At 52.3% G+C, this 24,788-nt stretch overlaps 1 protein-coding gene across 1 annotated transcript; it reads left to right on the forward strand.

The window, feature by feature from the left end:
- The first annotated feature begins 636 nt into the window (after positions 1–636).
- On the forward strand, positions 637–6,850 carry LOC134808921 (uncharacterized). Its single transcript, XM_063799478.1, has 4 exons — positions 637–754; positions 1,072–1,409; positions 5,698–5,944; positions 6,334–6,850. The coding sequence occupies exons 1-4, from the start codon at positions 637–639 to the stop codon at positions 6,402–6,404; spliced, it is 774 nt and encodes a 257-aa protein (XP_063655548.1). The 3' UTR covers positions 6,405–6,850.
- The last annotated feature ends 17,938 nt before the right edge of the window (positions 6,851–24,788 follow it).

Raw genomic sequence — 24,788 nt, forward strand, 5'->3', positions numbered from 1 at the left:
TCCTGCACACCCCATTGCCCCATTGCAACCCTCGGAGGTTCTGTAAACAGCTGCTTCTGTGCCCTCTCCTTCCAGAGCACTGCCCTTGTCCAAGTCAGGGAGGGCGTCTGGCTCGAGTGCTATTTCCAGCATAGCACAGGGTCAGGCCAGCAGATGAGAGGGTTTGGTGAGTGATACAGCAGCCTCAGCCTCCTGGGAGACTGGTCTGGCCTGCTGGGAAGACATTGTCCACTCTGGCCTGGCCTGGCCTGAGCAGGTATGTGAGCGACAACTGCGGAGAGTGCCAGCCTCTGGAAGAGCCCCAGGGGCTTCATCCGACCACGGCGCCCACAAGGTGCCCCTCATAAGTGTTCTGGAGGCTGCGAGCAGAGCCAAAAAGATGAACAGCTCCTGTCCCCGCGGTGGGCTGATGAGAGTGGAACGAGGGCACATGTTCCAATGAATCTCTCGTGTCAGTTTTCACTGCAGCACAAACAGAGGGAGGTGGGGAGTGCATCGTTTCTTCTAGGAAGCCCCGGTTTCCACTGCTGATGAGGAGAGAGAGACAGAAATGGGGATTTTTCACACTCCTTTGCCTGGTGAATATGTTTGTTTTTGTTTAATTTTGGATTAGTGCATTGCTTTAGGACTGGACAGATGAAATCAGCATCTTCCCAAACTTCTCTGCTGGAAGACTGTCTGGAATGTCTCCCCTTGGCCCTCTGGGGGATGCTGCCCACTCCACAGGGCTCCCTGCAGCTCTGTCTGATTATAAAGGGAATACCTTCCAACAGAAATACACAGCTGGGTTATAGGAAATGGATAACAGATGATTCCTAGGAAAATCAAGGTTTCAGATGAAAAACCTGCACAATTTCTGGGGGTGCAAGGTTTCCAGAGCCAGGATTCTGGAAGGCTCCAGCCTCCAGCCCTCCCTCCCTAACCCAGAGGGAGGGCAAGAAGCAAACTAAATGGGTTCTGAAGTGGGAAACAAATTGGATTTTTAAAAAATGCTCTGGTTCTAATGATCGAAGGGGTTATTCATAATCCTGGAGTAGAAAGCGTATCTTGAAATCTATGTTTTATGTTGACAGCTTCTCCCTAATGGGCAAGATCTCACACATGATAGAGCCATAAAATGTGGCACTCCTGGCTGGCCCTGCTGCTTGTCTGATAAGGGAGATGGAGGGACTCGCCAGCACAGGCAGAGGGCCCTGGGTCTTACCCCGCCCCCGTGCCTCCTCCCCACCCCAGCTGGTCTCGGCTTCCAGCATGTTGGAAGGCCTGTTCTGCAGAACACAAAGCCCATGCTTTGCAATGATGAGGATTCCATGTTCAAGAAAGGTTGGGAAATCTCTCCCCTCCTAGGGATTCAAAACACCCATGAGCACAGTCATGGCTGTGAGGAGGCTTCCACTAAAGAAAACCTGGTAAGCTATGCTCGACCCGGTTGTTTTCAGACTCCTTTGACTGCAGAACCCTGTTTTCACACAAGCCCTGTTGACGTCCTACAGAACAAATGCTTTCCAGAACCTACGATGGGTCATATAACAGTATCCTTTTCCTAGGGCTACTCTATCAAAACACCACAGACTGGGGGTCTTAAATAACAGAAATTCCTTCTCTCACAGTTTTGGAGGTTGGGAGTCTGAGATCAAGGTGTAGGCAGGGTTGGTGACTTGGCTGTCTTCTCCCTGTGTCCTCCCATGGTCCTCCCTCTGCACATGTCTCTGTCCACATATCCTCTTCTTATAAGGACACCAGTCATGCTGGATTAGGGCCCACCTCAGTGGCCTCGGTTTACCTTATCTTTTTAAAGACCCTATTGCCAAAAATGGTAACATTTGGAGGTGCTGGGAGTTAGTATGTCAACATATGAATTTGGAGGGGACCCATTTCCACTCATAACAGTAGCAGTGGGCCTTGGCACTATGAAACTTGGTATTGGGGGGACCATGAGGAGAGCAGAAACGTAGGTAAGTGGGCAGGGCATGGCTGCTGCCTGACCCTCGGCATGCTTCCCATCGCAACAGTAATGACATTAACACTAACTGCATTTTCACACCTGGAATCCCAGCACTTTGGGAGGCTGAGGCAGGTGGATCACTTGAAGCCAGGAGTTCGAGACTAGCCTGACCAACATGGTGAAACCCCGTCTCTACTAAAAATATAAAAATTAGCTGGGCATGGTGGTGGGCACCTGTAATCCCAGCTACTTGGGAGGCTGAGGCAGGAGAATCACTTGAACCCGGGAGGCAGAGGTTGCAGTGAGCCGAGATCACATCACTGCACTCCAGCCTGGGCAACAGAGCGAGACTCTGTCTCAAAAGAAAAAAATATATATAAAACCAGGAAGTGCATTTGCCAGATATTTATGCATTACAAGTACTTTTCCATCCATCAATTAATGTGATCCTTTTAACAACCTGTAAGGTTGGAGGTTCTACAGTTATTTCCACTTAACAGAGAAGGATGCCTGCACTCAGAAAGGTTGAGTCACTGGTTTGAAGTCACCCAGTAAATAGTGAAGTCAAGGACTAAACCCAGGTGGACTTAAAGAACCAGTCCTGAGGATTAATGGAGGATTGATTCCCTGCCCTCCCTGAGATGGAACCCGCAGTTGCTGGCAGCAGAAGCAAGAGTCATCTCAGAAGGGCTCTGAGGGCCCCTGCCAGGCAGAGCCCGAGTTCCCACAGGTGGCATTTACCCTGACGAATCTGGGCCCAGGCTGAGGCCCACCTCACTTCTCGCCAGCCTGGATGGAGAGCTGTTCCCCTGAGCTTCCCAAGTGTTTTCAGATGAGCGGATCCTGCTGGCTGCTCTAGGCACCTGCCCATTTGTGCTGAAAGCCAACCAGCTGTGAAAGGTTGCAGATTTCTGAGCTGTCCCAGGGGTCGGGTGTGGCGGAACGGGGACACAGACCGAGACCACCCCAGCTTTCCTGGACTCATCTCAGAAACAGAGGCAGGCCCAGCAGTGAGCATTCTTCAAGAATGAGCAACCCAGGTCCAGGCTGACTGCGAGCGGGACCAGAGAATTTGCTACTTGGAAGGCAGGAGAGGGTGGCGACTGGGTTAGCAGCTCCAGGAAACCAGCTGACTCACTTTGACCATGTCCATCCTGGCCTGGCCACCTGCTATTTGCTTCCTTGGTGCCTCTTGAAAAAGTTTGATGACCAGGTAAAACCCTTGCCTGCCAGGCCCGGAGGCTGGCTCTTCATGAATTCTTCCTCTTGGTCAGAAGATGCAACTCTCTAGGTGACCAGGCCTGTGCCCGCAGGCCTTGTGCCTCCCCTGGACTCACTGGGCACTCCTGCTGCACATCTAGTCAAAGATGCTTGGCAAAGGAAGGGCAGATCACTGGGAGGGACGGACCCGGAGACCAGTCCTGACCCCAGATTCTGAGCTGTGGAGCCCGGGGCAGCGGATTTGTTGCCTTCACCTCGGGTTCATCTTGGTACAATGGGGCTCATGAATAAATGTCAAGGTCATTGTGAAGGTCCCATTAAAGGAGAGGTAAAAAGTTCTTTGCAAAACTTCAAAACAGCTATGCAAATGAGGGTTGTTAAAAGAGCCCAGGAGGCAGAGGGGGAGGAAGGCTGGGGGACCAGGGTAAGCTACTAACTGGTGCGGTGCCAGCGGCTACCTAGATGAGGCTGGGTGGGCACCGCACCAGGCAGGACTCACCCTCAGCCTCCAGAGGGGCTTAGAAGAGGAGGTCCATGAAAGAATCTGAGTCTCCGGTGGTTGTGTGCCCAGAAATGCCTGGAACCACCGCAGAACCTGTACACTGGCCAATCCCAGGGGGCACTATCCCTGGATACTCCCATGCATGGTGAATAAGGTGCAGTGGCTGAGACCCTCAGGGAAAGGAACCCTCCACCATGTGCCATTTCCTCTTCCCAGGACTCTCTCTGACTCTGCCCCAGGCAGGGATGGGACCGACCCCTGGGAACCTGGTGTGGCAGCGGTGGGGAGCACCCAGCAGAGGTTCAGGGAGTCACCCCTCACTCTCGCAGGAAGCTCACTCGTGTCAGTGGGTGGTTCAGTTCTGGAACATTTCTCCAGAGAGGGGGGCCCGGAAGTCCCCCAGCTGGCTTCTTTAGGGCAGGCCGGGGCTAGGGAGAGGACAGCGAGGCCCAGGGTGTGGATGTAAGCAGGCACTCACACTCATGGGCCTGCCTGCATGAGACTGACAGAGAGCGGTGCCTTAGATTCCAGGGACTTCTCTTGCCTCACCCACATGCCAGCCCTGCTTTTGGGAACCTCCCTTTTCAAGTTCTCTACTAAATGACACCACCCACTGCCCATCATAACTCATCCTATCCTACAAGGTTAAAATCGTTCAAGTCCTTGGCTGGGCACCGTGGCTCACGCCTGTAATCCCAGCACTTTGGGAGGCTGAGGTGGGTGGATCATGAGGTCAGGAGATTGAAACCATCCTGGCTAACATGGTGAAACCCAGTCTGTACTAAAAATACAGAAAATTAGCTGGCCGTGTGGCGGGCGCCTGTAGTCCCAGCTACTTGGGAGGCTGAGGCAGGAGAATCACTTGAACCCGGGAGACAGAGGTTGCAGTGAGTCAAGATCGCGCCACTGCACTCCAGCCTGGGAAACAGAGCAAGGCTCTATCTCAAAAAAAAAAAAAAAAAAAAAAATCATTCAAGTCCTTTGTCTGAGAGGAGACGGACATTCTGTCCAGGGCCAGGGGTGTCAGTCAGACTGATGGTAGATCACACAGAAGATGTACTGAAAGATTCTGGGATTTGTCTTTGCGTGGAGAAGAGGCGATGGGTTGAGAGCGTGCCTTTAAATATTTGAATGGACCTTCTATGGGTCGATTAGTGGCCCCCAAAAGATTTGTGCACGTCCTGCTTGCCAGAGCCTGTGAACGTGATCTTATTTGGAAAAGGAATCTTAGCAGATGTAACTAAGTTAAGGATTTCAAAATGAGATTCTGGATTCAGGGGGGACCCCAAATCCAGCGGCAGGTGTCATGACAGAGAAAGGCAGAGGGAGATTTGGGAGGGAGGAGGAGAAAACCACAGATGAGAGAGGCAGTGATTAGAGCTTGGCAGCCCCAAACCAAGGGACGCCTGGGAATAGGCAAGGCACGATCCTCCCCGGGAGGCTTCGGAGAGAACGCGTCCCGCCGACACCTTGCTGTCGGACGTCCAGCCTCCACAGCTGTGACAGAATCAGTTTCTGTTGTCGCAAGCCCCTCAGTTTGTAACAATTAGTTACTTGGCAGCAATGGGAAGGAACAGCTGTGTCCTATGAAAGAGGAGGTGGGCTAGTTCCATCTGCAGCCAGAGACTTAGCAAGGAAGGGTGAGAGTTCCAGGGGGGCATCTTGCAGACCAATGTAAGGAAGAATTTCCAAGAACGAGGCCTGCCCAGCATCGATGTGGCTGCCTTGGGCCATTCTGCCTCCTACAGCATCGGACTGACCGCCTCTTGGGAACATAGCAGGTAGGACTGCTGTTCAGGAGGAAGGGTGGGTTAGGTCCTCCCTCCTTAGTGGAGACCTGCTGACAGGGTCCCCTGTGCGTGTGCATCATGACAGTAATTCCCCTTCAAGAAAGCATGTTGGAATGCACATATAAGCGTGATGTCTTGATAGGAATAACTTTGAGTCAGCTCTAATTTCCTTTTTCAAAAATGGCATTATTTGCAAATGTTGGTACTGTAACTATTAATAATAATTTACTTGCTGGTAGCTCGCATTTCCCCGGGACACATTGCTGAAGCTTGTCACGGCAGTGAGAGAGACCTGTGGTCTCCTAGGAGGCGTGGAGCAGCCTTCCCACACTCTCTGCACATACACATCCTCGGGGGATCTGGTCCAGGGGCAGATTCTGACACCCCAGGCCTCAGCTGAGGCTCCAGACGCTGTGTCTCTCACAAGCCCCCGGAGGACAGTGATGCTGCAGGTCCACAGGCCACAGGGATCCAGAGTGGCTGCTGGTGAGTTTCCAGAAGACCCGGAACTACCATTTAGAGGGGGCAGGGGAAGGTATTTCACCTCGCTACAACTTAGGCTGGGCCAGAGCTTTCCTTTCTGGGAATGCTGTTGAACAAAAACGTGGGACCTGGGGTGGCTGAGATGGGCGTCCTGGAGAAGTGTGGGCTGGGAGACCTAGAAGCCACCTTTCGATATAATAATCTAGGATCTCAAAACTTCCTGGGCTCCTGTCCTTTTTGGGGTTAAGGGACTTGATGAGACAATGCTGAAGGAACCCTACAGCTGACTTTGTGGAGCTTGTCTCCCATGCCAAGCTCTTGCCTTAGCTATCCGCTTTAGTGCTCACAGCAATTCTATGATTCAAGAATTGCTTTACTACCCCATTTTGCAGAGGAGAAGACAGAGCATAAAGAGGTTAAACCATGCCTATGGTCACCCCTATCTGGTGAAGCTGAGATTTGAAGTGGTGTTTGGACCCCAGAGCTGAGCTGATTATCACCATGACATTCAACCTTCCAGAATCCTGCAGACCCTCAATAGGGTGCCCTGCCCTCCTGTCCATGCCTGGGCCTTCCAGGCCTAGCAGAGTGGTGTAGGACATTCAGGGATGGGCCAGGGCATCCTTGTACGTGGCCCCTCCCTAGGTCACCCCCAATCCCTGCTCTGGTTGGCTCCACACTTTTACATGAAGCCCTGCTGCTCCCAGCTGGGGGATGATTAGACCAGGGGCTCCTGTTCAGCTTTTCATGCAGGAAGACTACTGAGCAGGGGCTGGCTGTGGAAGAGGGGAAAGTTGCCACCCTTGTCTAAAATCGCCGCTGCGGGATGGAGAGGAAGATTCCTGCACACCCAGGGAGAGGTTGAGGCTCCAGGGAGAAGGAGGGAGCAGCGCTGCCTGAGCACATGCCCCCAGCGTGTGGGCTGCTGGGCAGACGCCAGCATCCCCATCATTTAGGGCCTGAATAAACAGCCTTGTTTTACTCTGCTCTTTGCTGAGCAAAACAGGGCTCCAAACCCCTCCTGGCCATCCTCAAATCTCTTCCATTTTCCAAATCCTCAAACCCTCGAGGCTGTATCTCTTTGGCCTGTCCACCATAGAAAACAAGAGGCTGGTCCCTTCCCAGGTGAGGACAGCCTCCCTCCCGGTGCTCCTGCGGTCGCCACACATGTCTCCGTGGCTGACTCTTTATAGCAAGGTGCAGACACCAGGGATGGGGGTTCAGATGTGTGCACAGCAGGGTCTTTGGGGTCAGGTAGCTCTTCAGGGCAGGCAGGGCACATTCTCAGGCCATTAGCTGGTTGGGCCAGAGTTCACCTGCCACCACCCTGCCCCCAAACCAGCATCACGGCAGGGTCCCTGGTCCCTCAGAGACCCCTTGAGAGAGCAATCCCCACCACGGTCCCGGAGGTAGCTGCAACCCTGGAAAAACAGGACAGACTCCAGGAGAAGCACATAAGCCAATTAAGAGCCCAGCCCGGCCCGGCGGCTCCAGTAGCACCTGCTCTCATCTTGCGAGGTGCGTGCGGCTTGGGCTGCTGGGAAGGTACAGTGCGGCCTAATTACACACTCCTCCGTGACAGGCGGTGTCAAAAGATTAAAGGAATCAAACCAAGTGGCTCTCCAGTGGCCCCTCCCCCAGGAACCAGAGCTGCTGCGTGAAGGTGATTATGGTACCAACGTAGTGGTTAGAAAGATAATTTTCTCTGGGCCCTGTGCCTGCCGCCTCCTCCACTGAGCTGCGCTTCGGCACTGCGACTCGGCCACCTTGTCTGGGCTTCACAGATTCATTTTCTTTTTTGTTGGCACAGCTGAGCAGAAGGAAACAAACTAAGCAGCTCTCCCTCCACCAGCCTCCCACCCCACCACCCACGGGCCTCTCCTCCTCTTCCCTCTCCTCCCCTTCCCCTCCCTTCCCCTCCCCTCCCCTTCCCTCTCTTCCTCTTCCCTGCCTTCCCTTCCCTTCCCCTCCCCTTCCCTCTCTTCCTCTTCCCTCTCCTCTTCCCCTCCCCTTCCCTCTCTTCCTCTTCCCTCTCCTCCTCTTCCCCTCCCCTCCCTTCCCCTCCCCTCCCTTCCCCTCCCTTTCCTTTCCCTCCTCTCCCCTTCCATCCCCTCCCCTCCCTTCCCCTTCTCACCCCTCCCTTCCCCTTCTCACCCCTCCCTTCCCCTTCTCACCCCTCCCTTCCCCTTCTCACCCCTCCCTTCCCCTTCTCACCCCTCCCTTCCCCTTCTCACCCCTCCCTTCCCCTTCTCACCCCTCCCTTCCCCTTCTCACCCCTCCCTTCCCCTTCTCACCCCTCCCTTCCCCTTCTCACCCCTCCCTTCCCCTTCTCACCCCTCCCTTCCCCTTCTCACCCCTCCCTTCCCCTTCTCTCCCCTCCCGTCCCTTCCCTTCCCCTCCTCTTCTTTCTTTCTTCTCCTCTCTCTTCTCTCTCCTCTCTTCTCTGTCTCCTCTCTCTCTTCTTTCTCTCTCTCCTCTCTTTCTCTCCTCTCTCTCTCTGTTTGCTTCCCATTCTGTTTTTCTTCCTAGTCATCTCCATTCTGTTCTGCCCCTTTCACCTCCTGTTTGGTCTCTGCATCTCTTTTCCTTCCCCTCCTTAAGGACCTGTCAGAGTTCAAGGATAAGGAAGACACTGTGGGCTGCTTCCTGTTTTTTTGTTTTTTGTTTTTTGTTTTTTTTCTTTTCTTTTTTCCGCTCTGATGGTCTTTAAAATAATAACAGCAATAATCATGACCAATAACCGTCCTCGCCTCTTTCCAGCCCGTGTAGATGGCTTCCCTTGCATCACTTATGATGCGTTATCAGATAAGGGAAGGGAGGACCAGGGGCTCTGCACTTGCCTCAGGGTCTGTGGCTGGTGAAGGCTGGAACCAAGGCTGTGAGCTCTGCCTGTTGACTGCAGAGAAGCTGCCGACCTACTCAGGCCTGGGGAAGGAGGAGGGAGGGATGGTGGGAGAGGAATATTTGAAAGCAAGATGGGGGCCAGGCATGATGGCTCATTCCTATAATCCCAGCACTAAGGGAGGCTGAGACAGGAGGATTGCCTGAGGCCAGGAGTTCAAGACCAGCCTGGCCAACATAGGAGACCCCCGTCTCTACCAGAAAAAAAAAAAAAAAAAGAGAGAAGAAAAAAAATTAGCCAGGTGTGGTGGTACATACCTGTAGTCTCAGCTACTTGGGAGGCTGAGGTGGGAGGATTACTTGAGCCCAGGAGTTTGAGACCAGCCCGAGCAACATAGTGAGACCCCATCTCTACAAATAATAATAATAATAAAAAAAAAACGAAACAGGAGGACCACCTGAGCCCAGGAGGTTGAGACGGCAGTGAGCTGTGAGCTGTGCCATTGCACTCCAGCCTGGGTGACAGAGCAAGACCCTGCCTAAAAAAAAAAAAAAGGCAAGATAAGAAGGCACCTCTGCAAGTATCTCCTCCAGGCAGAGAGGACTGAGTATCAGTGAGAGGGGGGAGCCGGGTACCGGGACCCCCACTCCAGACTCTGCCATGCCTCTGCCCAACTTTGCTGCAGTGACTTTGGGCAAGCATCCCTGATTTACCCGGCTATGGGCTGGCACCCCTGAGGAGGGAATGCCATGTCCTTCAGGTGAGCAGAGGAAGGGTTGAGAGCTGGTCGGAACCTTCAGCACGCAGGGAGGGGCTGGAGCTCCTGGAAGACATGTGACTTGCCTAAGGTTATTCGCAGGATGGGCCCAGAGCTCCACTCTCCTGCCCTTCAGCCTGAGAGTCCTCATTCACTTCTCTGCACCTTCAGTATCTGCAGGGTCTTTGCCAAAACCCAAACCTCCACAGGGGTCCTCTCACGTCCTTTCCATGATGACACGGTGACCATCTGTGAGTGGGAGGAAAGACGCCCGGAGGGGTTGGTGGAAGTGGGCGCTCCCTGACAATGACTTCTGCTTCTGAGGGTGTGAAGACACAGCTTGGGATTTCAGGCGGAGGGTTTGCTAATGTCACTACAGCACACACCTGCTGGGAAGGGTATCTTGGCGGGGGAAGGGGCACGGAGCGGAAGAGGGGGATGCAAAACCCACCTCTTTCTGGTCTCTTCCCTCCCATTTCCATCCTACTGCACTTGCAAACAGAGCATCAGGGAGGGATTAGGGATTTAAAAAGTGGCCAGTAGAGGAAGGCAAGAGTGGCCCGCACCAGCTACTGTGGAGTGTCTCCATTACCATAATAACTAACCACTTAATAACTGGCTTCCCCACTAATTCTAATTGAAACATGTAATGATATTTCCGGGCCGAGAGTGGCAAGCTCAAGTCTCGGCAGACATCTCCAGGCGCATCCCCCCCAGCTTCACGTGGCGAAAACTGTGGGCTCTCCTTGGGTATTCTGTTGGAATAGATTCGGGCAGCCGACACCAGCTCCTGTACGGCTGCCAGGAACCACAGCTGATGATAAAAGCCATTAAAGGTCAGCTGGGAATAGAAAACCATTTATGTTAAATGTCACAGATTAAGCCGCAGAGTGGGCCTTGGGCAGGGAGCAAAGGGTGAGGTGCGAAATGCTGGTCACTGTACTGCCTCTGTAAGGTCTGGGGAAGTGGGGGGGATTGAAGGGTGGAGGTGAAGCCAGGGGCAGGGGAGCACTTGAGTTCCTGCTCCCTCCAGCCCGGGGAGGCCGGTGGATGCTGGCAGCCACAGGTGATTAGGTGATTGGCCAGGCTGGCCGCCCTGAGGTTGCTAGGCGACCTGAGGGCAAGGTGTGGGGAGAGGATGGAGTGGGTCTGTGTGGCATCATCGCAGAAGGGGACCCGGGCGGTCTAGAGGAGGGCCAATGAGATGGAGGCTGCTTCCACTTACAGAGGGACCCTTGCAGGCTCTTTTTCTGGAGTGTGGTCAGGGGGACGGTGTGGGTGTGCCTAATCATGACTGAGGATGAGTGTGACACAAGTCAACTGCTCGCTGCAGCCACAGCCAGGAAGTCACAGAGAAACAAACACTACGCCCCCTTCACTACCTTCCAATGGCCTCGGAAGCTGCAGTTTGAAGGACACAGGAGGGACTCGAGTGGGAGGGGTTTCAGGGCTCAGAGGAGCCTGGGCCAGGCCCTAAAGGGTGGCTCCAAGAGAACTGGGGACTCTGGTTCTATCGCCGCCTCAAAAGTGCCTGTGCTCTTTAAACCTGAACCTGAGTATCCGGCGAGAGCCCCTCTGTGCATCTCTGCTCCGTCCTTTGGCAAAACTCACCTGAGAAGCCGGTTTGTTGACAGGTCTGAGAAACCCCTGGAAGTTAATTAGATCACTCAGATCCCACTGAAACAATGACTACCATTCTTGGTGACCTACCTGGGGAGTGGTTCACTTTTGCTGGTTGAGCCAGAGAGACTTCGTTTCCGTGCTTCTCCGCCTCCCACCTTGCCTCCAGATTGCCGAGCTGTTGCTGTGTGCACAGGGAATGCAGGCTCATTTTAATATTGGTGCAAGCAGACATCATTGGGAAGGTAAATCTAGTGGGAGAGGGGAGCAGGCAAAATGAATATCACCCCAAGCCCTGTCCTGCAGCCTTAAGTCCAGTCACAGGAGGGTAGTTTGAAGCAGGGGCATGTTTCCTCTGGGAATTGGGAATCGTTCATACCATTGGATGGGGCCTGAAGGAGATACTGAGGTTGTCTCCCCCGAAACCCCTGGGATGGAGAACAGATCTCCACCAGCGCAAGGGGTCCCGGGAAGGCCCTCACCTTCACTCTTCCTATGAGTTGTTTGACAGCAGAATGACTGGGCTGGAAGTGACCTGGCCTAGAAGCACTCACAGGAATACGATGGGATGGAGAGAGATCCCAGGAGGCCCTGAGGGTCCAGCCAGTGGGTGCTGTGTCAAGATGGTAGGATGAGTGGGCTTGGTAGGATGGCTGGGGGTGAGGCTGGGATGTTGATAGACACTAGGAAGATTTATATTGATTTCTGCCATCAATAGATTCGTATTGGCAACTACTCTGCACCGGCCCAGTGGCTGGCACTGGAAATATAATGCTAAGTAAGACCATTATCCTTTCTTCTAGAACCTCACTGAGAATAGGGAAGATCAATATGTTCCCGAGTAATTATAGTACATTAAAACTATCTCTAGGAGAGAGGCGGTGCAAGGGACTCAGAGCACCTAGAAGAGCAACCAGGAAGATGGGGAAGGCTTCAGAAAGGCAACATTGGAACCACCGGGCCTTCCATAGTCGAAAGGAGAAGGCTGGAGAGGAAAGTGTGGGCAAGATGGTAAAGAGCCTTGGATACTGTTCTTAAGAAGAGAGTTGAAAGTTAATTCTGAAGGCAAGAGGGAGGTATGTGCTGTTTTGGGGCAGGAGAATGAGAGGGCTTGTCCTGGATTTTAGAAAGAACACTCTAGAAGCTACAGGGAGGATGTGCCAGACACAGAGGTTCTCAACCTTGACTGCATCAAAATCATTTGGAGGGCTGGTGGAAACACGGATCGCTGGTCCCTGCAGCCCAAGAGTTTTTAATTCAGCAAGGCTGGGCTGTGGCCAGAGAATTTGTATTCCTAACAAGCTCCCACATGCTGCTGCTTTGGGTCCTGGGACCACAGTTTGAGAACCACTGTGTTGGAGAGAGGATCTGTGCAGGATCTGGAAGCAAGGAGAGCAGGTAGAAAGAAATGGGAATAAAATGAGAGATGATGAGGAGACTGGCTTGAGAGACCACTGAGGTCTCGGGGCAGGCAGATGGCGTGGTGCAGATGGGGAGAGGCAGGGCTCAGATGCAGGGAGTGGGTAGCAGAATCATGATATGGCTTTGGAGGGGCTGAAGCAGCAGAAGATGGTCAGGACAAGGAAGTGCAAAGCCAGGAAATGGGAACAGGATCCCAGGCAGGGCTGAGGTCCCAAGGGAGCAAGGACAGAGCCAGAGACTGGGGCTGGGGTCAGAGTTCCAACTCATTTGGCTGAGGAGGTGAGCAGTGGGCCAAGACTCCTACACTCTCTGCTTTTAGCCAATTAGGCCTCATTTCTGGGAGAACAACACAGCTACAAATGGGCCTGGTTTTGCAGGTCAGGAGCACACAAGGGCGTGAATCCCACAGAGCAGGCCCAGAAATAGCGTGGGAGAGACTCTGATTCACTGTGTGCAGTGAGGTGCCAGCCTAGTTGAAGCACCCTGTCAGCCAGGCGCGGTGGCTCATGCCTGTAATCCCAGCCTTGGGGAGGCCAAGGCAGGCGGATCACCTGAGGTCAGGAGTTTGAGACCAGCCTGGCCAACATGGTGAAACCCCGTCTCTACTAAAAATACAAAAATTAGCCGGGCATGGTGGTGGGTGCCTGTAATCGGGAGGCTGAGGCAGGAGAATTGCTTGAACCAGGAAGTTGGAGGTTGCAGTGATCCAAGATCACGCCACTGCACTGCAGCCTGGGCAACAAGCAGGATTCTGTCTCAAAAAAAAAAAAAAAAAATAGGCACCCTGTTGCTGGCCCCTAAGTGGCAGCCCACCCAGCCTGGGAGAACCCAGTCAGACAGGCTTTGTTCAAGACTTAAGCCCCAGTGACACAAGCGCCGCTCAGACCTCTCTTTTAGTCCCAAGGCCTGGCTGCTGGTCCAATTGCCTGTGGGAGGGAGACATCTCCCGGGAAGAGTGAAGAATCCAGCCCACAAGCAGAGCAGCTGGAAGTTGATTCCATTTCTTTTCAGCAGCCTAGGAGCAGGCAAGGGGACTGGAAGGGGAGTGGGTGAGCAGACAAACCCCAGGAAGGGGTGCTCCTGAGGTTATCAGCTAACAGAGCCCAGATGGATGTCTCTACCAACTTCCTGGTGCTGGGACAATCTTCATCTCTGCCTCTGTCCCCAAGGCTGTGTCCCTGTGTCTTAGCCCTGACGTCTCTTCTCCCGTGGTGGTCTTGCCAGTCTCATCCACTCAGTGGTTTATTTAAAGTACACAAAACATCAAACCATGATTTAAAGGAAGCTGGTATCTAGACTTTACAACACTTAGTTATGTTTTAAGCAGGAGGCCCTGAGGGTCCAGGCAGTGGGCGCTGTGTCAAGATGGTAGGGTGAGTGGGCTTGGTAGGATGGCTGGGGGTGAGGGTGGGACATTGATAGACACCAGGAAAAGTTATATTGGTTTCTGCCGTCAATAGATACGTATTGGCAACTACTCTGCACTGGCCCAGTGGTTGGCACTGGAAATATAATGCTAAATAAGACTATTATCTTTGCCTCTAGAACCTCACTGCGAATAAGGAAGATCAATATGTTCCTGAGTAATTATAATACATTAAAACTATCTCTAGGAGAGAGGCAGTGCAAGGGACTCAGAGCACCTAGAAGAGCAACCAGGAGGATGGGGAAGGCTTCAATGGGATCTGAGTGATCTAATTAACTTCCGGGGGATTTTTCAGACCTGTCAACAAACTGGCTTCTCAGGCTAGATGTGGCCCTGACTCTAGGGCCTCATATAAAGTTTTGTTACCCACTTCACAGTGGAATAAGTTCGCTGCTGGGCCTGGTGTCTGTCTGTCCATCTGCCAGTCAAGAATACGTGCAGGCACTGCTCTGCCGGATCTCCTGCCCATCTCCCTCCCAGAGTTCTCACCCAAGCACGGTTATTCCTGGTTAACCTTCCTGAGCATCTGGCTCTCCTAGGATCCATGTCTTGAATTGTTCCTGCTTCCAGACTCTCTGAACCCATGGCCCCAAGCTCCCTTACACCTGTTCTGCTCCACTTTCCTGCTCATGGCCACTACCGGGATTTCTATCCCCTCCCTGCCCCCGGGTTGCCACCTCTGCTCCACCTTTGGCAGCTGGCCTGATGGGTACCTGCATCATCTCTCCTGATACCAATATCAGCATGGGCATCTTGTCTCCAATGCCTGATCACAGTTTATGGACCACTCCTTCTAGACTGAGGTTTCTCTTCGGCCCATGGTGATGTTACAGGAGGCTGTTTGGGCTCCCAGGGGAAAAGGGAGCGTCTCTGGATGGGTGGCCTTGTTTAGAGGAGAGCTGGCAGGCAGGAGGCAGCCTGGAAGGAGGAGAGGGAAGACACTGGATGACAGGGATGCTGGGGAAGGGGGCTCTCCAGCACCCACTGTGGGTAGCCTGGAGGATGGTCGGTCCCCTCCAGGATAATGTTCATTGCAGGCCAGGGCTGCCAGGATAGCTAGGCAGGACAAAGGGTTGCCACGGGTGGGCGGGGGTGGGTGGGGTGGGGTCGGCTCACCCTGGCCAGCATCTGCCTCTGTCGGGGCAGCAGGGAAGCCAGGAACCCTGTGGATTTCCACTGTCTTCTCTTTGACTCTTCAGAAGAGGCACAATCCCAAGGGGAAGATAGGATTGTAACAAGTTTGGAGGGGAAGAGGGAAGAGAAACCCTAAAACCTTCCTACCAGGACTCTCCTCTGAGATCCAAAACACACTCCCAGAAGCTGACACCCATAAGCACTGACTATGGACCAGACTCAGCTTCACCCCATGATCCCTGGGCCCTGCCACCATGACCCTGAGAGGAAGGAACCATTATGATGATCAATTTGGAAATGAGAAAATGGAAACTCAGAGAGTTGAATACCTGGTCTAAGATCATATAGCAAGAATTTGGGCCAGAACTGCCTGCCCCCATGGCCCATATTTGCAACTGTGACAGCCTCACAGCTAAGCACAATCATTTCTCGGAGCTCCCTGGGCCTTGATGGAGCCGGGCTGCTCACAGAGATCGTCCCCCAAGGCGCCGAGAACCACCTAAGCCCAATCATTCCAGCTGCATCCCAACAGTTAGCCTTTGACGGGGTCAGCAAACTTTGGCTCCAGGGCCACATATAAAGTGTTATTGGAATGCAGCTTTGCTTGTGCATTTCAGTATCGTTTGTGACTGCTCATGCTACATTGGCCTCATTGAGTAGCTGAAACAAATGCCTAACATGTTTGCTCTCAGGCTCTTTCCAGAACGTGTGTTATCGTAGCTCAGGCTGCTATAACAAAATATCATAGACTGGGGGGCTTAACAGACATTTGTTCCTCACAGTTTGGAGGATGTAAGTCCGAGCTCAGGGTGCCAGCATGGTTGGGTTCTGGTAAGGGATCTTTTCCTGGCGTGCCGGCTGCTGACTTTTTACTGTATCCTCATGTGGCACAAAGAAGCAGCCTTGTTCTCTTCCTCTTCTCCAAAAAACACAAATCTCATCTTGGGGGTCCACCTTCATGACCTAATCTAAGCCTAATCTACTCCCAAAGTCCCCACCTCCAAATACCCCAAATACCATTGCATTCGAGGTTAGGGCTTTAACATATGACTTTTGCGGTGGCACAAGTATTCAGTCTGTAACATATGTCCGCCTCTGGACTTTGATAAAATCACAAGCTCACCAATGTCTAGCAGAGCCCAGCTGCGATGGTGGGGGCCTGTGTGTGTGCATATGCATGGATGTAGTGTGTGTGCGTGTGTGCATGGATGTAGGGGTGTGTGTGTGTCCAAGTGTGTGTGCGAGAGGCCCCTGACATCCCGCTCAGGTTCTCTCCTGCCTTCTCCCTGGAGAAGGAGGAGTAGGTGTTGAGTGGGCAGTGATCTCCTTTCTAAGGGAACTGGGTTTTAGAGGATTTTATAGTCAGAGCAGCACAGTGGCTGCTGCCGCTACCGCTGCTGCTGCTGAAATTTAAGTAATTTTCCCCTAATTAAGCAATTATCTCAGAGATAGCTGCTCCCATCCCCGGAAACTTTCTTACGGAGGGCAGGGAGCGGTGAGATGGGGGTGTAGAGCTTGGGAAGGCCCCAGATATAGAAACACTCTAGCTGTGAGATTCCTGCTGAGCTGAGGGCAGCAGCAGTAGAGGAGCACGTGGACTCCAAAGGTGTACTTGAACATGAGTCAACTGGTCCCAAGAGCCACGGTTGCTGGAGCCAAACACACCCATGGCAACAGACTCATTACAGGAGACTGGAGCCCGCAGGGGACCCTGAGGTCCATTACAGGGACTTAGGGTGGAGAAAGAGAGAGTGAGCAAAGGCTGGGGCATTCTCAAGGCCAGAAAGAGAGGGAGGCTTCATTATTCCATGGCAAAGGGAGAGCCGGACCACCCTAAACAGCTCATCCCAGAGCACAAAACTTACCCCACCTTACCGTAAAGACTGTGTGTCATCACTGGCGGGACTAGTTATAGACATAATCCTTCTCTGTAGGCTGACAACCCACAGACCCCACAATCACTTCTGGGAGCCTGAGGCTGCAGCCCAGGGCTAGGATACCCAGCTAAAGTGGAACTTCAGAGAAACAATGGGGAAAATTCTAGTATATCTCAAATATTGCATGGGACATACTTATGCCAAAACCCTACCCACTGTTTAGTTTTGTTGTTAGGCATTCTGTGATTTGACTTGCTAAATCTGGCAGTTCTACCTAGAGCCTAAATACCTTCTTCTCACAATTCCTAAGCTGAGAAATGATCGTTTGTCCCCAAGCAATCGCTGGATCCAGTAGAGGCAGCACGAGGACTGTAGGCCGGAGGCGAAGGATTCCCAGCTCTGAGGATTGGTACAAAAATCCAAAGGGTTTCTTGTAGAGCCAGTTTGAGGTGGATATACGGACCAGGCAACCTAACAAGGTGGTTTTGCCTTGGGATTCAAACATAGGAAAACTAGAAGGGGAAAGGAAAGAGGCCCTTATTTTTTGGTGTTAATCATCATTTACTACATGGAGACTTTTTTTTAAAAAAGACTGGGATGTTTCTTGGTTAAATGGTGAAAGGGAAATGAAATTGACAGGGCCCTTAGCTGGCTTGTCCCTGCAGAGACTAGAGCTTCTCTCTTCCAACAGAGTATTGACTCAACCCACACATAGATCTTTCTGTGGGAACTAGGAGAACAGAGATGTCCCCCTGCCTTCCTGATGAGAAACATTGTCAGAGTTACTGGCCTTTGATCCCAGACTAGCAAGCATACCATTGAGTCCAGGTCCCACTGGGACATGAGCAAGGTGGAGATTGTTCAGCCCTGATATAAATGCGGGAGGGGAGCTTCATGGCTCCAGGGTAGTCGTAGACCCCACCACCTACATGGGGGACCCCCTGGAATCACAGGGCATGGTCTAGAAGTCAGACAAAAATCTTCTCTGATGCCTTTCCCTGGGATGGGAGGGGGTTTCAGTAGCTGGAGTCCCCGAACGCTGTGCCCCTCGGCCCAGCCTCTATCAGCACTGGGGTTGACCCACTACTGAAATTCAGTGGGCATTCCTTCCGCTGCTGCCAATTTCACCACTGTCAAGTGTGGTTACAGGTGCAAGGAGGGGGTGCAGCAGGGGGCAACAACTCCTCAAGGGAGCTTTGGCAGGAGGGGTGCAGCCATGGACCACGATGGGGATTGTGCCTGGCTGGTGAAGACCCAGGGAGTCCCCAGAACCGAGAGCTCTAGGGTGAGACACAGAATCCTCCCAATGCCCCACCTGCCAACCCCCAGATGCAGCTGGGGTTCTAGCTGGCTCCAGGCCCCACGGAGCCCTGAGGGCTACAGTGGATAAAGTCTGCAAAAGTTACACTGTATTTATTTATTCCCTAGAAGTACAGAGAGACCTGCATAAGAGGAAAGGGCAAGGCATATAGAGACCATAAAAAGAGTTGAGTTTTTATGCAGTGGTAACCTGGGGAATTAATTTCTGGCTAACAGAGGTCACACGACAATAACTGAGTTTTGAACAAGCACAGTTCAAAACTCCCTGGGGAGGTACGGAGAGGCCACTGGGCCTTGAAGGCAGGATGGAGGTGGGTGGAGTGAGGGGTGGGAGATGGCCAGGGCTGGCCTTGCGGACATGGGTACTAGGACCCAATTTCAAAGCACAGTAAGGCTAATAACTAAATGCTGGTTTCATTCAGTCCACATTTATTGGGCACCTACTGTGTGCCTAAACCTGAGCGAATAACATGGGGATTACAGTGATGGATAAACTGGGGCCCCACTCTCAATACTGTCATTGTCTTTTGGGGGGGTACCAGGAATGATGCTACCTGTGACTGGGCCATCAGGCATGACAGATAGAGCATGACCTGGGAATCAGACCCCATGGGCAGGAATTCTGCTTCTTTACTATAAACTCTGCCACCTTGGCAAGATGCTTAATCTTTCTCCCTCAGTTTCCTCATATAGAAAATAAGAATAATCCTACTTTCTGCCTCTTGAGATTGTTATGAAGACTTATGTGAACAGAAATGGCCTGGCATGTAACACCTTCTATCAGGACACACACTCTGAGAAACAGCTTCACTGAGTTTGAGGCAAAGTATTATGATGGTCCAGAGTGACTCATCCAGTGGAGGGGTCCAGGAAGGCTTCATGGAGGAGGTGACTTCTGATTTAGGTTTTAAAGCATGAATAAGATCTACATGAAGGGAGAAGAGAGGCACAACTTCTAGGCAGGTGCTACAAGCTGTGGCAGGAAGAATAGGAGGGGCCACGTGGCACTGAGTGCTTGATGTCCTGGGGGTGTTCTGGCCAAATTTAGGGAGTCCCCCCTTAAATATATAAGGCTGAGCTCAGGATGGTGGGCAGACGGTGACCACACGTGGGGAGGAAACCAGAGCACCTGGTACAGTGCCCAGTCCCGGTCTTCTCCAGATACTGATGATGGGGTGTGGGCATATTTTGGCTGAAGGCAGCAGCCCTAAGCTCCGGAAGACACCACATTCACCAAGTCAGAACCCTCGGGATGGGAGCCAAAGAATGTTTTCTAGCACTCAGTGAGAGAACAGGCCCGAGCTACCTGATTGAAAGACACCGCAACCCACACGTGTAGCCTTACATTTTCCAGCAGCCACATTAAAAAAAAGTGAAAAGAAACAGGTGAGATTGCTCACAATAGCATACATCATTTAACCCAATATATGAAAAATGCCATGATTTCCATGCATAATAAAGATAAAAGAATTATTTATGAGATATCTTGCCATCTCTTTTTCATACTGGGTCCTAAAAGTCCTGTGTGTATCCCACCCTTCTGGCACCTCACTAGCCCAGTGTCCAGTGATCAATAACCACATGTGGCTCAGGGCTGCCATATCCAACAGCACAGTGATGAAATCACAGTGAAACTTCTCCACTCTCCAGTCCAGAGATGGCCATCTCCCCATGGCCTCCGCAGGGCATTCTCCAAACTCACACATCTGGAGCCAATGCCCACGGGCTCCTGGCGGGTCATTCTGTGTTGTCTGATACTGTTCATGTTGGTGACCTTAGTGCTGACCAGGGAGGGAGTCTGGCTCTCTTCTATTGGAGGTAATTGTGGAGTGGGGTGGCTGTGGGGCCTCAGAACACCTTGGAGCTCTCAAAGACCCTCTCACATCTTGGCCATTCCCACTTCCAGGACCAAAGCAATGATTCTGGGAATCAGCTGGGGCCACCACTGGAATAGAATGAGGCGATGGGGAGAGCCCAAGTTGGGAAAATGGCAGCTTTGGTGACTGTGGGGGATGTGAGAGCCACAGACAGGAGATCACGAGTGCCTCTGCCTGCCACATATTTGAAAATGCACAAAGCGAGAGCCTCCCCTCTCCCCAGCACACACAGGCACAAGGAAGTGTGATCATGGAATCAATTGTCTACTAATGCGCCAGGCACTGTGTTTTATAGGTATGAGCCCATGTCAGCCTCACTACAACCCTTGAGATAGGTCCTATCAGTGCCTCCATTTTAAAGATGAGAAAACAGAGGCACAGAGAGGTGAAGCATCTTGTCCGGAGTCACACAGCTAGTGGGTGGGGTAGCCAGGATTTGGACCTAGGGGGAGCTCCATCTGGGCACCAAGTCCACTGTCCCCTGGAAATCACATCATGACAAGGGGAGAAGGCAGTGGGGAGATGGAAAAGTTGGGAGGCTGTTCAGGAACTGGTGACAAGGAGGGGGAAGGCTGCCATCTGGCACCACCATGCAGGCAGTCCCAGATGGTGGAGAACCCACATCCACTGCCTGGCCGGGCTGGAACAGGATGGGGCGCAGACAGGCAGGTTCTCGGCAGACAGGCTCTGTGGAGAAGGTCTCATGCTTCCCCCATCCCACCCCAAGGGAGTGGCGAGGGAAGGGAAGCCTGTGACCTCATCATCTGGGCCAAGGCCAATGACATCACCAGGAGGGCAAGGAGCCAGGCCCAGCAAGTTATTTATGGAAACGGCTGGCGGCCAGGCACAGCTCCTGAGCTGTTTCAGATGTGGCTGGGATAAAGCCTCCAGCTGGCCCACTGGGGCTGCTGGGGCCAGGCAGGCGGGTGAGGATGAAGGAGGGCTGGAGGAGGGCTGGGGGAGTCAGCCTGCTGATGGGGCAGGGCTCTTCGAAGGCTCACTGGGGTCCCCAGCGGGGATCACTGGGGCACCATGCTTCTCCGTGGCGTCTGCCCATCTGTGTCCTCCCTTGCTCAGGGTGGACCTGTGGTCTCTGCAGCCTGCCATCAGGGTCTGAGTCTGGATGAGCTTAGAAAGAGCAGCATGGAGATTTCAATCACAAGCCACAGCTCATGTGTGCATCTATATTCGTGTGCCTGAGGGGACGTACTGTGTGCATGGCTGTTGTATGTGCGTCCCTGTCAATGGATAGATATGCTCTCTGGTCCCTTGTATATTGTTCCCCTGAGTGGTCATAGGGGTAGTTAAGTTTGTGAGTTCATGGATATGGGCATCTCTGCATGAGTGAGTGTGTGTGTGTGTGTGTGTGTGTGTTTGTAGGAGATGGGGAGAAGAGAGAGACAGAGTGCACAAGACCTAGCAAATAGGAAGAGAGGAGTCACGAGGGGAGAGAAATCACTGTAGGAAGTTGGGAAATATAATTTCAGTGGAGGATACAGAGGCGCTTATGGAAGCTTCAGCAAAAGTAGACAAACCTTTCAATCCATTTATCAAAAATGCCTGCAGCTCTGCCGCCTGAGTAGGTGCAACAAGAATAAAATATTGAGCAGAACCAGTGATTGTGGGACTGGAGGAGGCCAATAAATAAGAAATTACTGAGATGCTCACCCTGAGTCCAGTGAGTTTGCTCTGGCACTCCCTCTACTCATCATGCCCTGTGGTCTCTTGGGTGCTGGCTGGGACAAGCTAGCAGGAACCCACGTGGCCAGATCTCTGGCATTTTGACTTTAGGACTTCTGGAAGGACGCCTGGGAGAATCAGGGGGAACAGAGCTGCCAAGCTCCACTCAGGTAAGCTTTGGTGTGGTGGTAACACAGGGGCCCTGCTTCTCATGCCTCTTGGCCTTGCTAGGTGCCCTCCTTCCCTTTAAAATCCTCCATGAGGGAACGAAATCTACAAGACCCTGAATGGAGCTTTGGTGGTTGATCTATGGGCTCTCGATGGAGCAACAGGGGTATGGGAATGGGAGCCAGGTCATGACCAAGGGGCTTCCAAACCTAGACCCCAGCCTGTGCTATCTACAAAGACCTCATCTTGCCTCCCAGATCTTAGGCCTTTTGAGTGATGGGTGGAGGGATGACACCATGAAACCTCCCACTGAATGGGAACCCCATCCTTTGGTACGTCCTATTTCATGTCATGACCACCCACCCCAGAAAAGAAAACGAGCACTTTTTCAAATGCCCTTAAACTTGAACTCAGGATGAGTTGAAACAGGATGTCTCATTGATTTTTTTTTACCTCCAAGTCCACAAAAGAGTAATGGGCACAGCTTTCCCCCTCCTCTCCCACACCCTGGCCCCTCAACCCCCTGCCCGATCACCTGCTTCCCTCACACCCACACAGCACCCCCTCAATAACAGAACTACAATCGTTGCATCTCAATGCCAAGAACCACAATGGCAGGATAAACTGCCCGGGAGACCCCATCCAGGGCCATGGCTGTGGGAGTCACATTCTGTAACCTTCTCCCAGCTGTGATCAGCAGAATGGGAGAGGTCCAGCTGAGTGGCTCTCTGGGTTGCCAAGCTAAACACCCAGAAGGCAGGAAATAAGATTAACTCTCAGCAGGAAATAGAGGGATAAAGGTTGACTGGGGCAGTGGAGGCGCCAACTGGCTGTTCCAAGGGACAAAAAGGAGGACCCTGGCTCTGTGGGAGCAGCCTGAGCTCACAGAATCCACTCCTTCTGCTTTCAGAAACACAGCAGATGGGAACTCCACTTTTTTAGAGTGTTCTGGGGAGGCAAATCCCCTACCTACAAGTTGCTCCTAGTTTCCCTACCTCATTGCAGAAGGCCTATCTTAGGACCCAAGCAAGATGCAGTGTTGTTAGGCTCTTGGACCTGGAAAAGGTCCTGAGCTCTCCACTGCCCCACTGCCTCCACTGCACTCTCTAGGTATTTGTAACCGAGTATGATTGCATGTATATGGGTCTGCCCAAGCATGGGCACCTGTCCCTTCCAAAGGCACCCTCATCCTTGGGAGGGATGGAGGTGGAACAGCAGGACGAACTTCCCAGCAGTCAATCAATCTAGAATTCTGAAGGCAATTTCACCCCCAGACGGCAACAGGATGAGCAGGATCAGGGAGCAGCACTCTTGTTTGCAGGGCTGGTACTCTCTATCACATTTCTAGAGCCTGTGAAATGCCATTCCAGGCTGCTGGTCCAGGACCGTTCTCCTTTCCTTGTTTCTCTAGCCCTGCTTCCATGCTGGACAGGCCTAAGTGTGTAGGGGGCGGTGGTTGAGGAAAGTTGACAGGGCAACCATCCCAGGTGGCTCTTTCCTTTGCCTTTGTAAAATCTGTAAGAAGAGGAAGCAGTCGTTTTCCTGGGGCGCTGGGGTATAGCCCCATAGGATTGAAACTATGTGAGGCACAGCACCAAGCAGAAAGACCTGGTTTCCATCCTATCATCTGCGTCCCAGCGGCTCACATTACTGGCTCCTTTAAAGACTGACATCTGGGCTTTGGCCAGTGCTCAGATTGCAAGAATAAAGAGCTATATCTCTAGTGAGATGGTCGGGGGGTTGTCATTGCACCAGCTTTCAAAGGGCTTTTCACCATTGTCATACTTTTCTTTTTCAGTCTTACTTAAGGAGATGTGTTCAAACAATGATGATGATGATGATATTGCCGTGTGCTTACTCTATGCTAGATGCTTCACTTTTGTTGTTCATTTAATTAGCACAATGATCCAATTAAGTAGGTATTATTATCTCCACTTTTCATATGAGGAAACTGAGGCCGAGAAAGGCTATGTGACTTTCCAATGGCCACGGGTATCCTGAACCCAAACCCAGGGCTGGATGACTACCAAGCCCATGCTATTGCTCGGGCACTTTTCTGCTTCTGCAAGGGAAGTGGTTTCAGGCAGAGAAAGCTAAAAGCTGGCCTGAGTGATTAGCTCTTCTCAGGGTGCAGAAGGCCCAGAACTTCAGGCAGAGGATGCACAGCCAGCGAGTGACTCATCTTGGTTTGCTTGAGACTTTTTAGCACTGAAAGTCTTGCCTTCTGGGAACCCCATCAGTCTCGGGCACACTGAGATGGTTGGTACCCTAGATGGAGTGCACACCAAGGACAGTGTGGACCAGGTACAGTGGATGGACCCTGGAGAACCACCTGCTCTGGGTGGTTGAAGGTAGTGGGCTCAAGTCAGTGGGCAGAATGAGATTTGCTGGCAAAGGCTCTTCTTTTTTTTTTTTCTTCTTTTTTTTTTTTTTGAGATGGACTCTCGCTCTGTCACCCAGGCTGGAGTGCAGTGGCATGATCTCGGCTCACTGTAAGCTCCACCTCCTGGGTTCACGCCATTCTCCTGCCTCAGCCTCCTGGGTCCACGCCATTCTCCTGCCTCAGCCTCCCAAGTAGCTGGGACTACAGGCGCCTGCCACCATGCCCGGCTAATTTTTTGTATATATATATTTTTAATAGAGATGGGGTTTCACCGTATTAGCCAGGATGGTCTCAATCTCCTGACCTCGTGATCTGCCCACCTCAGCCTCCCAAAGTGCTGG

This window comes from Pan troglodytes, chromosome 19 (assembly GCF_028858775.2).
Source record: "Pan troglodytes isolate AG18354 chromosome 19, NHGRI_mPanTro3-v2.0_pri, whole genome shotgun sequence".
Classification (NCBI taxonomy): domain Eukaryota; kingdom Metazoa; phylum Chordata; class Mammalia; order Primates; family Hominidae; genus Pan; species Pan troglodytes.